General features: G+C 36.6%; 1 protein-coding gene across 2 annotated transcripts in view; it reads left to right on the plus strand.

Annotated features, from left to right (window-relative positions):
- LOC120778986 overlaps window positions 1-19,625 on the plus strand; it is a 255,094-nt gene that overhangs the window by 205,719 nt on the left and 29,750 nt on the right. For both annotated transcript variants that reach the window (XM_040111084.1, XM_040111085.1), the window contains exon 3: window positions 11,077-11,179. In XM_040111084.1, the coding sequence (XP_039967018.1) occupies window positions 11,077-11,179 (103 nt within the window). The remainder of the gene's footprint in view (window positions 1-11,076; window positions 11,180-19,625) is intronic.

A 19,625-nucleotide genomic window follows, 5' to 3' on the forward strand; every position in this document is an offset into this window, starting at 1 on the left:
AAATATTCGCTTGTTCCTTGATAAAATATTTTGTGCTAAAAATCTCCTTTAAGAGAAGATTAGAATTAAGTTTTGCGATAGAAATGATTAATGCATAATTCTTTTCATTTTCTTCACAAAACTTTGCAAACTCTTTGGTCTTATACATATGTCGCTTGAGAAGCTTACGGTTGTTTTTACTTACTCTTGTGTACATTTACGTAATTATATACACTAAAACTGTATTTAACTCATATGAATATATGTATGAGTGTACAGAAATTTACGCTGATGTTTGCTTGGTAACAAGCCAACGCTCTGCTCTACACCAACGCATAAGCTTATATACTAAGTTTACGTACATATGTATGTATATACTATATGTCAGACTTCCTTACAAGCCCGGAAGATTTATGTTATTGTTTTTGCACAAAGCTCTCACTATAATCAGTGAACATAAATCGGTGCATATTTTTACTGTAATGTTCAATTATGACTAGAAAGTCTGGTTTGTGCGGGCAGACCTACGTATAAATATATGTGTATATGCTTATAAATATAATTTAGAATGATATTCCCACTAACATATATAAAGGATGCTTTTTTGAGAGTGATAGGTAGGAAGGTGGTCAAAATGAACACAAGTGAGCTTGACATTTATGGTACTATTATATTGAGCTACTTTGACATTTTACTAAGCAAAGGCTAAATCCGGAAATATTATCAAACTCAATGCTGCCGTCAAATCAGTGATATTCCGATGCTACTGTACCGGCCTAATTAAAACCATGTAGATCAAAATTTTGCGCTTTGTTAGTTGAAGGCCAATATGTTGGTGAGAGTGGTGCATGTGGATAATGCCCTAATTTTGCTCAAACATTAAATATAATAAAATCAAGCAAAAATATAGAAAATTTATTATTGTTATATAATTAATATCCTATAACCTTTAAAAGTCACCCTCTATATTTGCTTTAAGTATGTGAATAGCTCCTTTAACAAACCCATCTCTTACGGAGATATCGTTTCACATCGCTTGCAGAGTGAAGCAATCAATACAAAAACAAATCGTTACAACAAACAAATCATTAATTTATGTTTTTCACATTTCGATGCTGTTTCTACAATTGTTAGCAAATGCTCCAACTGCAAATCAGCGACATCTACATCCGCTGGTACGCCCACTTTGACATTCTGCTGCTACAACAAAAACTATTTGCTAGAAAATTGAATCAAAATGAAGTCTTTATTTGTACATACATTAAGTTAGCTTGCCGCGGCGCTTTGAATTGGAGATGAGGTGAACGGCCAACCAGAGAGTGCGTTAGTTAACACAAAGGATATTAGCGCTTCGCTGTAGAACACTTACTACATAATCGCCGTGGGTTCTCCGCTGTACATTAAACAGTTGTTTGAACAAAGCTCAAAGCGCGCCACCATACAACAAACAGAAAGTTATGCCTTCAATTGTTTCGTTAGAATTGTTGAGTAGGTTGTTAGCTGTTTGCTTGGCTGGCTGGCTGGCTGTCATTGTCTTGAAGTTAGTGTGGGTGCCGGCGAAAAATCCAAAGATGCTTATCAAAATTATGTCTGTGAGTATTCGCACAATCCATTAACTTAATGTGGGCGCAAATGAGTTACCGCTTTGATGTTGCGAACAAATACTGCTTGACTATAATTGTCACCCAGTTCTAATTGAACGACCAACTGAGGCCTAGCTGGGACGAATTTCGTTGAGCTGCGCTCGTTGAGCAGGTTTAAGGTAATTAATGCGCACTCGTTCTGCAAATGCTGGTAGTCTCCCAAGCACTTATGCACTAGTTTGCTTGGGCCATTTAATGCTTAAGCGGCAATTTCGTTCGACAGCAAAAACAATCGAAGTGAATCGAGGCCAACTGTGGGCGGTTGGGTGGCAGCTGGGACACCAAGTGAGAGCGTTGTGTATGCATAAAAAGGATTTATGGCATATAATGGCAACATGAAGGCATTTTGGCATACTTAAATGCATGTGAGCACTCTGCACAGTGGTCAACCGTTCGTGAATTTTTACTAAAAATTTGGTATCTTTATTTTATTGATTTATAAGGCTGGTCTCGATCGAGCTATTTGCATAAATTTTGGACTACAATAACAGATTCCTCATTATGGCGTCGAGGAATGAAGTATTCCTTCAACGGATGGTTATCTCTGGTTTTCTCTTTCCGTCTTGCTCTATATTCCTTCCACTCCTCTCTTATGTATTTCTTAACATATCTTGCTTAGTTTTTGATACCAAATTAGATCTTCAAAAAAAGCCTAGAAGACGTCTTCTCTATCTGCCGCTTTTCCCCACTCTCACTCTCTCTCTCTCTCTCTCTATATCCACCTCAATTTTTCTCTTATCTGTTTCTTTATCATTCCCGAAATACAAATTGAGAACCCAAATGATAATTTCCTGGTTTTAGCATCAAATTGAAGCGTCGAGTAATGGTTCCGTTACCTAAGTAGTACTTAGACGAATGTACTAAATCTCCCAGTTTTGGTTTTTCTCTCTCTTCCTATTTTTCACTCTTCCTATTTCTCTCGCTTTCTTTCACTATCCATCTCAATTTCTCTCTTATCTTTTTCTTTAACGCTCTCGAAATACAAATTCAGAACTCAAACGATAGGTTCCGCCACCTAAACAGTACTATGACGAATGTATATCTTCCGGTTTTGGTCACGTCCTTTTTCTTTCTATCTTTTCCTCTCCCTATTTCTCCTTCTCCCTCCTCCTATATCTCTCTCTCTTCATCTCTGCCTTATCGCTTTCTATACTCATGCTCAATTTTTAATGCCAGTTTCGATGACCTAGACTGATGGCTTAATTTAAGACAAAATTATTAGTTTTTCATCTTAAAATTATGAAGAGTCGAAATTAAAAAAGGATTAAATATTATTTTCTGCTATTTTCAATATTAAATTTGAGAGCACCGTTCAACTGACACAAGTGGGGTCACACACTGCCTATCGATTATTTGCACTAACGCCTATAAAAATTGCCGGTAGTATCCCCAGCCGTCTCCTTTAATCGTGCTTGCCACACAACTACAACCAACATACTTACATACATATAGTACAAGTTCATAATACCAGCTGCATTGTCTATTCATTTTTATTGAGACTCGTAAAATTCATTCATGACCACGAAACCACCAACGGACCACTATCACCCATATCGACGGCAAGTCGGAACGAGCGACCAACAACAAATCGGAGTCATCATCAGCAACAATCAGCGCATAGTAAGCAACTGAGAAACACACACACATGCACACATACATACACTGAATACAAGCAAATGGAGCCCTTCAGTGTTAGTTACGAGTATACAATTGGCAATTTTATTGAAGCCGCAAAAATTGCATTTGGTCACGGCTGTGTGGCCAACTTTAATGGTGTTGCAAGTTGTACAAGTTGCAATTGCTGGCCTTGCGCACCAAGCGGCTGTGCTGCTTCTTTCACTTTTCGACATTTCGCACCGAAAACTTAACTGCATTTGCCCTTTAAATGAAAATGTTAGCAAATGCTCTGGCGACGGCGGCGGCGGCGGCAGGAGCGACAGCATCGGAAAACAAGAGAGAAATTTGTGGTAAAAACTAGAATTAGAGCATGAAATTGCCGCACCAAGAGATGTGTGTGTGTGATGTGTGAGTGTTTGTGTGTGTTGCAGAGGAAGTGCTGGTTGACCATTTGTAAGCTGCACCAACACATATGCATGCTTGCTACATGGCTACGTTGAAATAATGTATTTTTGTGTGTTTGCTCCTGTGCCAGCAATATTTCACACTTCATGTTGGTCCTTTGGCCGCCTTTTGGTGGTTGTACTTTTGCCACCAAAACAACCAGCAAAACAAAACTAAAGTCAAACGAAAATAAAAGTTCGAACACGCGTCGCTGATTGGATTTCGCAAGAAGTAGGAAATTTTAAATGAGATTTTTCACACCCCAATAAGTGCTTTAACAATTTCATCAACTCTTTACCACACAAAATACCGTTTTCATTAGTTACGAATTTTTGTGAATTTTTTTCACTTTTCATTTTTCGCACTCCAATATTTTCAGCACTGATTGCCCTCAATTACTTTTCTGATTTCTGTCAACGGCACCAAAAAAATCTATAACTTTTCTACACTTCGAAATTTCTGCTGACTGTGTGTATTATTGAATTGTTCGCTGAAAGTAATCCTTCCGAATATGCTTGCCCACACAAGCGCCTTTCGCTTGCCAAAAATTCCATCGCCAGCTTAATGCCCCTGAGATAAGCAGACAAACGGCAAATGGCTTAGGCGGCGCCTCGTTTGTTCATTTCGTAATGGTGTTTCCTTTAATTATATCTCTGAATGTTTTCATCTTGCTGGCTGGCAAATTCGTTTTAATTGTAATTGCGACAGTAAGCGCGTATTAAGTAGGCCAAAGTGGCACAACGCGCCCGATCAGCAAGGGAGAACGCCAGAAATGTATGTGAAAGAGATAAAGTGAGGCTTTTATTAAGTGTTAAGAAAATTGTAAAACGCTATCTTGAAGCTAAGCAATTTCAGCGCAATAATGAAGTCGCATAGTGGTTGAGTATGAGACCAGCGTTGGATGAGTCGTGATTACAAAACTTAATATATTTAGAAATTTATCTCGAAATATTAAAATGAAATCATGTACTTGTGTGTCAGTTATTGCATGATCCGAGATAAACTATCTGCAAGGTCATTCTTTTTCCAGTTTTATATTTCATATCTAGAAAATCTTCTAATAAGAGCCTTCAGATCTTTATGAGGGTCTTGAAGCATATAATTTTCGATTAATCGGAAAAGTAATACAAAAGAAGAAAATCTCACACGAAAAGAACTCGTAAGCACCCAATACGCAAATTTATTCACTCTCCTCCGATCCCTTGTGCCCAGAATCATATATTTGTCGATGTTCATATATTTATCGGTGTTCTCAGAATGGAAACATCGTTACTGTTGCAATAAAGTCTTTGGGTGGTTGGAGTCAGAGGAACTATGGACATAGTGATATCCTAAACCAACTGAGTATAAACGTCAATAAGTCAGACTACATTCTCCCAATGCTGGATTTCAATAGATACTTCCAGGTTGGGATACCCTCTAGGCGAGAATGGAGAACGGTCATAATAGGGGAGGAAGATAAGATCTCAGTCTATACCATCCGTCTACCGCACTCGGCTAGCATCTTCCTACCTACCTACCTACTTAGTAAGGCATGAAGGAAAACGAAGGTGTTCCATCAAGTACTTTCGCCTATAATAATATTTTAAGCTGGTGAAATCGAAAACTTATGTTTAAGCCTTTGATTTGATTTAAAACACATTTTTAGGCGCTGATTTCGATAAAAATATATATTGCATAAAAAAATTAGTAATTTAATTTAAATAAAGAAAGATTATCGATACGTATATTTATCGATAAATATTTCTTTTTATAAAATAAATAATTAAGCTCTTGAAGAGTTTTAAAAAAAAATATTTTTTACACTCTAATTTTGATAAACAACATATTATAATATATAAACAAATTAGTGATTTCATTTAAATAAACATCGATAACCGATAAGTATAAACAATCGATAAAAAAATGTTAATAAAAAAATTTGGACTAAATTAGTGTTAGTAAAAAAATATATGTTAATTACTTTTGAATACAGAGCAATAATCGATAAATTAGATAATTCGACAAATTGATAAATCGATAAAAGTATAAACTATATATGTATATGACTAATTTGGGTAAAAACTATGCTATAAATAATTACCAATTTGGTTTTAGAAACAACAACAATCGGAAAGTTGGAATAATCGATAAAAAATTTAATGTTTAAAGCAACTCAAAAATGGGTTTCACTTAAAAATCCGGTAGTTAATACTAAATACCATGTGTACACTAAAAACTAAGCAACTGCGCAAAAACATCGATTGACTGTCACATACTTATGTGAATCGATGGAACTATCAAGCTAACTGATTGCACTTGAACTCGGAGCATTAGTCACTATGCCCCAATTCCCTTACTTAATTTCAACATATCACTTTCGTTGATCATCAATTTGCACCGCAGCAGACGGCACTAAGCCACACACAGCTGTTGAGCGCTGCTGCCGCTGATATCAAAATTAAGAACCCCTATGACCCACTCACTTAGGCGCACTCGAGCACGCATTCACTCTTTGAGTTTCGCCATTTATCACAAAGTGACAATCTTGGGCACAAAACGCCACTAAGATGAAAGGAACATAAGCAAACAAATGCACACAACAAACACACGCGCAAACGTCGTTGAATGAAGCCACAGAGACCACACTCAGGGCGCAGACGACGACTTTGGACCTACCACTTACTTACTTATTTATCTACACGAAACTATAAATCGTCGAAAAAACAATAAACATTTCAACCGCTTGATGTTATCCTTTTGCCGGCTACCCCTTTTGCGCACCCACCCCGCTGCGCTGCTGAACCGCTGCACTGTCCCACCGAGTTCGTGCGCAAAGCGCGCTGCCAAAAAGGCTTGAGGCATACAAATGTTGGCTGTTGTCGGCTTAGTTGAAAAGTTTCCGATAAATAAATAAGGCAAAAACAAATATCAAGCGCAAAGGAGAAAAGGCGAAAGGCGCAAAAGGACGACGGCAAATGAAAGGAGTAAAGCGCGCAGCTCGAGATGAAATCGAATAAATTGGCCAGCGAAAGCGAAGTGACCTCCTTTCGACACTGCAGCAACGACAGCGGTGGGGCAGAGAGCGCTTTCGCCCGCCCGCCGTCGCTTCTGTGTTGTCTGTGGTTTCGAGCTTTGTCTTTTCGCATCGTTTGCTTCAAATATTTATGCGCTTTTAATGATACCGAAGTGCTGAGCGCTTTTAACAGACGGTCAGCGGCCGCTGCCTTCGAGTGTACTACGTTTGTATGCATATAAATACATAGTTGTGGCAAGTGTGGCACGATTTTGTTTGCGCTTAGAAACTTGCGGCACAGCAAATAGTGTTGGTAGTGGCATGAATGAGCGCAAAGTTAAATTACGGGTGAAATAAGTAATTAAAATACACACGCTTACAACAATGCGTAGCCATTAAGTGCTATAACAACAACAACAATGTGTCTATTAAAACAACGAAATAAATTTGTGGGGCGTCAAAACCGCAAATCATCTTACGACGAGCAAGAAAGTGCAAATAAAATGTTCAAACCAGCCCGCCGTGCTTGCCAGCAAGTGTACAACAACAACAACAACAACAATACCAATAAAGTACTATGTAAAACTCCTCCCACTCGTTGTGCGCTGTTTATGTGGACAGGAAATGAGATAAAATTGTAAACGGAAGTTTGTTAACAAGAGTAAAAGTTGCGCCAACAACACAAACAAATAACACCGTTAGCAAGCATACAACAAAATTTAAGACAATGACCGCCATTTATTGCTTATGAAAAGGAGAGTAGTTAAAATTTGTAGGCCAGCATATCCTAAGGTACGTAATTACGGGGCAAACAGGGTGATCCATTCATTGATACTGCCAACTTCATTTTTCAGGATATAACGTAGCATTGTGGGGTGTAAAACTTTCAAAACAAGAGAACTTAACAACTTCGGCTTCACCGAAACTACATATATACTCTTCACAGGCGCATTTCTCATAGCATAAATGAAAAGAAAGATCTTTATCTTGTTTTTGAGCAGTCAGTTTGTGTGGGAGCTATATGCTATGGTGTATGGATCTGTATAATATACTCGGAGATTGTAACATTACGTTAGATAACAATCCTCTCCAAATGTCGTAAAGAGATCTTTTCAAATAAGCAAGTTTTCAATAAAAGAACTTGATTTCGATCGGTCAGTTTGTATAGCAGCCATTTGCCATAGTGGTCCAGCACCGGCAATTCTGACGAACGAGCAGCTTCTGGGAAAAAAACTACGTTACAAAACTTCTGTTCGATATCTCAAAAATTGAGGGACTAGTACTCGTATATACAGATCGACAGACATGGCTGATCTATGAAGTATCCGATATTTCTTGCTTGGTATTATAGTTAGGCTATACTACTAACAGTGTAGTTAATCCTAAATGTAGGCAACAGTTTTTGAGGTGTAACATGGGCTTACGGATTTCAAAAAATCGATTTTTTTTATTGTCTTTCTAAATTCTGCAACACCTCTAGAATATTGTCCCAAATTGATCCGAGTAATAGTTTCGGAGATACAGCTTGAGAACTTTTGCGTTTGAGGCTAGCTAGGCTAAGTGTGCCGTCTACAAACGCGTTTTTCCCGAAACTGTGTTTTTGACGGTCGGTTGGCAAGATCTCGAGAACTACTGACCCGATCTTCATGAAATTTTGCACAGGTCTTTGAGATGCAATTCTTAAGGAAGAATGATTTTTTTTTCGATTACAACTATTTGAAAAAGAAATGTCGCGAAATTTTCATTTTTTTGTAAAAATGTCTGCCAAAAATCCAGTTTTGAGTTTTTCTTTCTTTCGTGAAAGTTCTAAATTAAGGTTTTAACTAAAACTCGTATTTTTTCACTTTAGATGATCCTGTAGTAGGAGTTAACCTACTAACGCGAGCGCATGCTTTTTCCGCGCTCTCACCGGGTTTAAAATATTTTTTTTTCACAAATTTCAAAATTTCTTTGTTAATAGCGTATGTTTGTAACAATAAAAATTCTAATAAAATATTTAATTTTTTATATGAGAAAAAAAATTGTTGAAAAAATGCTGTTTTTACCTGAAAAAAGAACCCATATAACCCCTTAATAGACAGTCTCAAAGCTGTTGACAAATATTAAGCGAATATATCGGAAGCTCATAAAAACCAATAAAATATAAACATTTTATAAGAAATATTTTTTTAATATTTTCCTTTGCCATGAATCACCCTTTACAATGACCAAACTCTTAATTACAAATACACGCTTAATTACCATTTATTTAACACGTCTTAAGTACACCACGTGATACTTTAACTCAAACAATTGAACAAATTGATAATAATATAAGAAATTATAGGAGCTGAAACGAAATTATAGGAGCTGAAACGAAATTATACTGCAAATATATATGGCTGATGAAGCAACAAATGTTGGAAGACGGAAGCAAGTGGGCGTGGTACTTTACAAGAAACATTATACAGCTATGTTCATTTTGCGAATAAACAAATAAACTCTCGTTAAATCAGTGAAATTTTTTGCGAAGAGCGAAGAAACCCCAAAGCAAATCGTTCTGATGCAGCAATGAATTTTCTTTGTGTGCAAATTAGTGTATTCATTCTTAGCTCTTGGGAGACCGAATAGCTGACCAGAGTGTCAGCTATAGGCGTCTTCCTTTCTCTTCGCATTTGTTGCTGTCGGACATTTGGTTACTATTTTATGCCATTAAAACGGATGCATATTTTGTTGCCGCATAAATTATTTATCTGGTCAGTGGGAAACGACAAATCAAGACAGCTTTATTGTCGGATTTCACAGACTTTTTTAACTAATTTGCCTACTAATGAGCTGCTCGGTTTTAAGCTTCTGTCTATTTACTATAATACTTTTGGCTAAATTTACAGGATTTGTTAGTTTAAATGATTAAAATTACATTACAAAGACGGAAGTGGCAATTATTGAGTTCCGAAATAATTTGCAATTTTTGGTCAAGAAGAATATCAATTAATTTATTTTCTTCCAGTTAAGTCTCCTTCTTGAACAGGGTATATTAAGTTTGTCGCGAAGTTTGTAACCCCCAGAAGGAGGCGTCGGAGACCCTATAAAGTATATATATAAATGATCAGTATGTTGAGCTGAGTCGATTTAGCCATCTCCGTCTGTCCGTCCGTCTGTCTGTATATATACGAACTAGACCCTCAGTTTTTAAGATATCGTTTTGAAATTTTACAAACGTCTTTTTCTCTTTAAGAAGCTGCTCATTTGTCGGAACGGCCGATATCGGACCACTGTAACATATAGCTGCCATACAAACTGAACGATCGGAATCAAGTTCTTGTATGGAATGCTTTCACATTTGACGTGGTATCTTCACGAAAGTTGAAACAGGTTATTTTCTAAGGCAACAATGTAGTATCCGAAGAAAATGTTCAGATCGGTTAACTATAGCATATAGCTGCCATACAAACTGTACGATCGGAAGGAAGTTCTTGTATGGAAAACTTTTGCATTTAGCAAGATATATTCACGAAATTTGGTACAGATTATTTTCTAAAGCAACAAAGTAATCTCCGAAGAAATTGTTCAGATCGGTTAACTATAGCATATAGCTGCCATACAAACCGAGCGATCAGCATCAAGGGCTTGTATGGAAAACTTTCACATTTGACGTGGTATCTTCACGAAATTTGGCATGGATTACTGCTGGTAATAATATTGCCTCCGAAAAAGTTGTTCAGATCGGATAAATATAGCATATAGCTTCCATATAAACTGAACACATAGTTATTAAAAGAAATGCACCTGTGAAGGGTATATCAGCTTCGGTGCAGCCGAAGTTAACATGTTTTCTTGTTTTAATTAGAATAACTCACATGATGCACGATATATGCGGTATAAAGTCACTTGGAAGTTCGAAAATTTTTATGTGGGATCCAAATATTGTGTACCTAGAGCAGTTGGCTTGAACTATTTTTGTTGGGTTTGAATAATGTTTTACTTTATAGGTTTTGCTTTAATGGCGTTTTGAAGGCGTGGCAGTGATCCGATTATTCCCAACCACGCCATCGCTTTAATTTTTCTTAAGGAACATGTGTTCCAAGTTTCATCAAGATACATGATTTTACTCAAGTTACAGCTAGCACGGACGGACGAAAAAACAGACAGACAGACAGTCAATCGGATTTCCACTTGTCTCTTCATTCTAAACCTTTAAAGGCGGTGATAGTTTTGATATTATACTTTATAGCAACATGTTGCAAGAACATAAAATAATATAATATATAATTTTTTTACAGTTTCATCAGTTTATTTAATACAATAGCTACCAATTACCACAAAAAATTTCAAATATTGTAATTACTTTTCACTTGAAATTAAATAAACTCTTGCCGGAATTAATTAACCGCTATTTTGCAATTACTTTATTTGCAGATCACGCCGGCGAACTGGGTTGGGCGTTCACCTTAATCATAGTTTCAATCATATCAGCTCTTATAGGTGCTATTGTAATGGTCATAGTTCTAAGGTGTAGAAGGTGAGTCACAATTACACTTTAAACTTTATTTCATATTATATACACACACAAGCATACAAACAATGGCAATGTGAGTTAATTAAGCCATAAAACGAAAGACTTAAACGACAAACTCGTCAACAGGTAGGCGCCTTTTTATAATTCAATTAAAGTGAATATGTAGCAGCGTGAAAATTAGTGAGCTGAGGCGTGAGGCATACACACATACATACATACACATATGAAGCTTTGTAAAATGCGAGCAATGCAAGCAGCCAACCAGTGAGTCAATTATTCAGCTGAGAGATGATATCACATAAACACACACACACATACATACGAACGGCATATGGCATCGCAGTTATGTGCTAATAATGGAAATGAAATTAACACGAGCAACGCGCTGCGCATCGCTGCGGCCGCTGAATGAGTCGTTAATTGGTGCGGCGCGCATGCCAGCCAAGCGGGAATGCAAACAGCAATAAAAGCGCTGATGAACTGATGAATACTGCCTGAATTATGAATATCGAGGCACAAAAACAACTTAAATAAGCTGTATATTTATGAATGTATTTCAAGTTACAAAAGAATTTCGTGTTTGCGTTTGGAATTCGAGCTGGCGCTTAGCCATTTAGAGGGAACATTAAGCTTCTATTTTTTCTATGTTATATTTATTAGCTTTTATTTAGCGTTGTTTTTTATATTTTTCTTCTAATTTCCATTGAATGCTGTCAAATTAAGTCACGAATATTTGAGGTAAAAGGCAATTTTGTTCTCATTTCGTTACATTAACGGCACTTTGATGTAATAATAAAAGCCTCATAAATGCTCTTGCGGCATGCAACCGTTGGAAAATCGTGCGTTTTAAATATTTAACTAGGTTTATTGTCATTTTAGTGCAGAAATCGCGGCACTGCACGGCTCAATGCCGCTTTAATTACATTATGCTCCGCTTTTTTGTGTATTCAAATTTGAAAAATTATACGAAAAAACCGAAAGCCATAACTCATTGCGGTCTTATGGTTTGGGAAGTCCATTCATCATGCTCACAACGCAAAGCTAATGCGCGCCTGTGGCATTCGTTGCGCCAGTGTGGGTGGCAAATACCCCTTCACATTTTTGCCAGCGCTATTTCATGCTCTTTTAATATATATATTTAAATATTTATTGGTAATGATGTAATTATTGCTCAATTAAAATGTCAACATGTGCATAAAAATTTATTGCAAGGCAATAGAGGCAATAGAAAAGACGAAATTGTTTTAAATTGCTGGAAATTTGTCAAATTGTGAGTTGTATTCACATTTTTTTTTAGTCATGTCAAAAAGTAATTGCGGCTTTGTTGCATGTATTGAAAATTATCAATAGCTAAATGGTCCGTTGTGGCCATGAAGTATTATGGCGGACAAAATTAAGCGCATCGAATGCTTTTAGGTACAAAAAATAAGCAAATATTCTTTCGAAACTGTCAGTAGATGGAATATTTTAAGCACTAAAGTATAGTTTAATTAAATAACCGGTGTACAGGCTAGAAAACCGCAGGGTTCAAAGTTACACAAATAATTTGCGAAGCACAGAGGCGTAGCTATGTATATATGATAACGTAAAGGCTCTTAAAGTTAAGGCCACTGACTTCGGTAATAAATTTTAATAATTTTGAATCGTTGTTGGAACGTATATCTTTCCATGATGAAATGGCAAACTTTACAGAAGGGAAATGTCAAAAGAGCGGGAAAAAATATACCGTCGTTTGCAATCCCTATCGGTCAACTTTTGTTGTTCTAGCCTAGAAAACATTCCATTCTCTTCTAGTAGCTGTTTTTAGTAACCTGTTTATCGCGTTATATACGAAATGCGATCAAGTTACGCTATATGGTCTATACGAAAAGATAAGACGTTGTGCTCAAGATAATTTTTTAATTGCTTGGCTCAGTATTGATTGAGCGCACATTAAAGATAGCGACCAACAAAGCGCAGATTCGTCAATCTTTAGAGATTTTCTTCTATCAAGCAGAAAACGCAAGCGAGATGGCTGAAGATGTGAATAGCTTAAGAAGTTCTGTGAGTCCAAATTTTGATTGTAACTTTGATGTGAAAGATTAACCGAGATTTGAAACGCCGAGCTACCTCAAAAAAGCTCATAGACCGAATTTCCATTCAAGAAAAGCTGCTGCATCGCAACATAATCGGTCAATTTCTAGAGAGCATTATTACTTAAGATGGAAAGTGGCTCACGTACGACATCATCAAGCGAAAACTGCCGTGAAGGAACCGCGGTGCGTTGGTAAAAACTGTTTACATGCCTCGATCGTCGGTCAGAATGATTTTCTGTGCTCATTCTAGATGCCTAACTCCTTATTTGGCCTTGCACTGATAACATATGGACTGTGTGAAGGAAGCACTAACCAAAAAGTGGGTAGCTTGGGCCCGCAGGAAAGGAATTGTGTTCCACCAAGATAACGTCAGGCCACAAACATTGCTATTCAGAAGTTCCAGAAGCATAGTTGGGAGGTTCAAATGCATCCACCTTACAGTCCAAACTTCCCCCAGCGGGTACTGCGTCGAATACTCTCAGAGCTGGATTATTTTCATCCTTTCGACTATATGACCTTGCCAGCGTAGCCGCTGTCTCTTAGTTCGCTAAACTATGTCAATGTCCTCGTAAATCTCATACAGCTCATCGTTCCACCGAATGCGATATTCGCCGTTTCTAATGCGCAAAAGACCATCAATCTTCCGCAGAACATTTCTCTTGAAAACTCGTAGCGCCTCTGCACCATATAGAAGTACGGGGATGATGAGTGACTTGTAGAGTTTGGTCTTTGTTTGTCGAGAGAGGACTTTACTTCTAAATTTCCAGAAATTTTAAAAATATATTACGAAAATATTTCTATTATATTTAAGTTATAGTTACAAAGGTTCTCAATTATTGTTCATATTCCCTGAGAAATCCCTTTAAAGGTCCAATAAATATCTTACAAGTGGCATTTACTTCAGTGATTACTTGATTTGATTAGGTCAGACGTCACCAATGTCCTCCTTCGACATACCTACTCTGCTCAAGATTCCAACATAAGCTATGAGTTTTTTAAATCACCATCCCCCTTAAATTAATTTCAGCTTAAGCCTCTGCTATCTGCCTAACAACCCATGCATTGGGCCATTCAAAAATAATAATGTCAAAGTGTGGTATTAAGCGTCAAATTCGATAGCTCTAATGATGCAGTTAATTGCGCTGACTTGAACAAGAGCAAGCTTACCGGCTTGTACATTTAAGTGTGTCACATACAAGCGAGTATATAGCAGTAATAACTCGCCAGCGCAGCTCGAACTGCAGTGGAACTCCTACAACAAATTTGTCATGCACAATTTTTATTATTTTTGCTTCAAAGCCATCAAAGTGGCGCTGCATATTATTGTCGCCTTGAATTGGTGAGCGTGGGACGGCCGTGATTGGCCATGTCGCAGCAGAAAATTAGCGAAAATAATAGAAACACATATTCCCATGCATTTTTGCTTTTGATATTTTTGGTGAATATTTTTTTTATTTTTAACTGTACTGTGGCATAACTAAACCAAAATATTATATTTGCAAAAATTAAAAAATTATTAAGCAAAAATATAAATTTTAATTTCTAATTAAAATATTTTCTACTTAAAATATTATTAGATCGGAACTGTGCTCTTCCGATCTAAATTTAAAATATTTTTTTACATTTAAAAAAAATTATTATAAATGTTTAATAATATTTCCGAGACCTTCAAACTGCTGTTATAAACATTTCTCCAACCAAACCAGCACTTTTGATTTCCATCCTATGTTATTTGTAAGGCTAATGCTAAATTATTTTTATAACAATTTGTTTTGCAATATTTTCCACTGTATTTCGTTCGTTAGAAGTTTTCACACTTCCAACCCACTTTGCCGTTACTTGGCCATAACAAAGTGTCGCTAGTTGTTTTAATTGCAAATAATGACCAATGAAGTCGTCATTGTTGCGCCTGAAGTGGCTAACATAACACTAATCTGGACAATAACAGCAATAACACACATCATGAATAAAATACTCTTAATTACAATACAATAAAAACAACATTAGACAAACTTCTGAGCACATTTATGCAAATTTCAATAATAACCGTTAAAGTTGCCGACGAGAAATTGAGCACTCGCTAGCTTATCTACTGTAAGTTAGTTAGAGTCTTATCTATAATATTTCATATATTAATATAATATTTTTTATAAGGAGCTCTCCATCAGGCACCCTTGCCCCGCTCGCTCAGAACATAGGGATCTCGGGTTGCTGACCAGTTTCTTTACGAACGTGAGATGCTCCTAGCCTAGAGAACGCAAGGGATCTACTGAACTACTTATCAACAATCTTGTCGGCTGCAAATTATCAAAGTTGAATGAAAGAATTATGTGGATACTTCCAGACACTTCCTCCTCTATTATCCAGTTACAAGACTGAGGTTGAAACATCTCGGCATTCATACCAAGAGACATAGCCAAAACAGACATTAGCCGTCTCCACAAATTTTAAATTGGCTGATGGGTCTGAAGTTTTTGGTCGTAACGTGGGAGCCTTTATCAGCCTTCGAACATAACTCTAACTCGTCTCCAGGTCCCCAGAATTTATCCCAGTATTATGCAGTTCGCATAGATAGGTGCCAACCAGTTGCATGACATCTTAACAGCCTGCTGCAGCTGCGATGGTATGATGCCATCCGGTCCCGGTTTGAATGAATTGATCGCAGAAGCCAAGTGCCGTTCATCCAGAAAGTCGACAAAGGCTCGGATATACTCTTACAGCATTCCAAAAGATACCCTCTCAGAGGACGTATTGCTCGGGAAGTTAGCATCAAGGAGCTTCCTTCCACTTCTTACAAATTTTGTATAAACTCAAAGTAATTTGCCGATTTATAGAGGGTATTTGTGATCAACTTTATAGAAGTTTTAGGTAGCGCAATGGACATTCTAAGCGGTCCGAACTGGGATCGCTATAAGGATCGATCTTTTAACGTCGAGCGCATTCATCTTAAAATCACATATGAAGCCCCTTACTATTCAGTATATTCACCTAAATATCTCGACATTTTCCTTCAAAGCACTTCATGCAAGCAAACTAACATTTATGTATGTATATGTCATTGTAGATGTGTATGTCACAACGTTCATATGAACAGGCTTGTGGCCTCGAATTACGCATATAACATGTCTTTGGACACTTGTTGCCTCGTTAGAAGTACATTTTGCCGTTGTCTCTATTACTTTTATTGTACTGTTAAGTTTATTGTTGTTATTGTTATAAGAACAACTCGTAATTTAGGCACACTCATATTACTGTCAGTGCGGCTAACGTTAGCGGGCAATATTTGTGCTGCACAATTTTATATTGTTGCAACATTAGCTACACAATCGCATTTCTGTGTTGTTATTCTTGTATATATGTATATGTGTGTATACATGTAGTGTCGTGTGACATGTTGAGCGCCAAATTAGTCGCAATTACATTGCAATTGCAGTTTAAACATTTTTCGAATAAATATTTCACGCGTGCACCAACACATACATATATACATTTGTACACAGAAGCAAACAAATCACTGCGCTGTGTATTTATGTGAATTACTGCGTTTGTAATCACCTTTTAATGTCATAACTTTACATATGACATATCTGCACTCAGTACCAGAGCGCAATGAGCAAATAATCACTAATGACCCAGGAGAATGTAGGTTTGGCTTTATTACAATGTGGATGTAAAAATTAGACATTTTTCAATGGGATTTTATTATGAAGATATGTATGTGATGCTGTAGTAATCGGTCGAATCAGTATAAATAACATTAACTTTAATATTAAAGATACATACATACATATACATATATATATATTGAAGCACGAGAAGTTAAATTTTTTTCTGCCGCTAACAGTTTTCCAACCCCCAGTGGCTACCTCTGCCTCTGTCACCGTCAGTTGGTACCGTCAAACTAATATTTTCAGAGCTAGAATATCTAAAAGATATATCAAATTTGACCCGGACTGACAAAAAACCATTTTGAGGTATTATAATACCATTCTTGATTATCTCCTTTGAGTCAATACACAATTATCCATGGGATGACTTTCAGTGCCTTTAACGAAGCACTTTTAATGACGTTAATGGACTCACGAAAACAGAGAAATGTCACAGGCAGCCAAATTTGGTAAACACGATGGCTGAGCAACGACACTCGTTTCGTGTTTAGCCAAAAAGCCAGTCAACATCTTGCTCGAGCATGGCGAAAAATCCATGAACTTTCAGGGCACAAATCCGGTCGTTTACGACGAGTTGCTTCAAGTAAAAAAATTGCCAAACAGTATTTCTTACTAACCGGTTGACTTTATGTAACGAAAGAACGTGGTGAACTAAATCACATTAATAAAAGAAAAAGGAAAAAAAAAACGACGACCATCGCTAAGAATTCTGACCGACCTTGTCATGATTTTTCGTTTTCGACTATTTTGGAGCACCATTCGCTAGTTTTTTTGACTGTTTCATCATAGTCGTAAACCCACGACTCGTCACCAGAAATTACGGATTTTAGGACTCTAAAAGCTATGTTGTCAAGCATCTCTTTCGTGACCTCTACACGTCGTCGTTTCTACGCAAAAATCAAGTACGTGTCTAGCATTGACACACTCCATATCCAAGCTACTAACCAAAATGTATTGAAACGATTCATAAGAGATGTTAAAATCTTTTGCTAACTTTCTGATGTCAACTCGATCACTTTCAATCACTACTAGTTTAACTTTTTCACAGTTATCGTCATAAACTGAGGTGGTTCGGCAACTCGGAGGAGGCAAGTTTTCGATGACTTGACGGCCTTCACTGAGTGCTTTGTGCCGCTCAAATTCTCGCGTTCATGATAAAGTAGACTCCCAAAAACACTTCTGTAACATTTTCAACGTGTTGTGATGATGAAAACACAAAATTTCAAACAAACTCTTTGATAATTTTTCCCACGATGAAAATCGCTAGACAAACCTTTCGCGTCTTAAACAAACAGCAGCCAAACACATTAAAATAGATTGAATTAGAAATCAAACTTTACAGAGACTTAAAAAAAGGATATAACAATATAAGGAAATAAAATATTGCGTTTCGATTTGAACACACAGTTTATAAGGAGTAGTTCGGGTTAAATTTGATCAGGTGTAAGTCTAATGCTCCTCTAACAACATTTTCATAAAAATCTCAACTTTTTTACTTTTATATTCCCTGACAAATTTATTACCTCACTGAAGGGCATGTACAAATATTTAAGTACAAATGTGTATATATAATTACACACACACACGTCAGTGTATACACATGTGTATTTGCTTGATTTTTTTCACCACACACGCGTCATGGCTCATTAATCAATTGATTAAGCATATTTACCAAACAATGACAGGATGAATAAAATGTAAAAGCATTCACATATCCGCCACAAGCGCACAACAACAACAACATCAACTGTGGGCAGAAGTAACCAATGACAACAATAACAATAATAGTGATAATAATAAGCTATAGTTTATTAAGGATAATTTCAACAACACAACCGCAACATGATTGATATATAAGCCTCATGCCCATTTACATGTATGTATGTATGTGTGTGTAGCACTGTTGTGACAACAGCTACAATCAATAAATAAATAAGTAAGTAGCAACAGTAGTAACGGTATATATTATTGAAAATATTGCATTGCAACTGTCAACTGTGATACATTGACGTTTTATGTCACCAATTAACTTTCATTTACCACAACACTTATTTGGGGGCACTTATGTGTGTGTGTGCGCTGCTTTTTACACGTCTCACTACTACATGCACATGTGTGCTTACATCGAGTGTGTGGATTTGCGCGAACAAGTGCATTCAGTTGTACTATCAATTATTGTTGGTTAATTGGGATTTTTTCGGAAAATATATTATTATATAACTGTGTATATATTAAATATACGAGTATTTATTTTTAAAAGCCATTTGCGTGTTATAAAAATTCTGATTTCACTCATAATTTCACACATTTTTCTGCATTTTAATGCTTTTTCGTATGGTTTTTACACACACATACAAATGCACTTATACACACATATATATATATATGAATGCATGTGTCTTTTTGAATCGTAAATTAATCTGCATAATTTGCTCTGCAGCTGCGCTCGATCACTTTGATTGTATTTTTACTCACATGTTGACTGATTAACTGTTTTTTCATGCTCATGTGCAATTTTTTCAACACGCTCTCCAGCAATAAAGCCTTGCAAATATTAAATGTTAATTAACTTATACACACCTTTTGTCAATTAAAGACCAATTTTCGATTTTTCCACCTCGGTACTTTAAACAATAAAATTTATACGTATTTGCTGCATTATAATTCACATTTCTCGTCACATGAAAATTCCTTCCTCGCTTCAAA

The sequence above is a fragment of the Bactrocera tryoni genome, chromosome 5, assembly GCF_016617805.1.
Source record: "Bactrocera tryoni isolate S06 chromosome 5, CSIRO_BtryS06_freeze2, whole genome shotgun sequence".
Lineage (NCBI taxonomy): Eukaryota > Metazoa > Arthropoda > Insecta > Diptera > Tephritidae > Bactrocera > Bactrocera tryoni.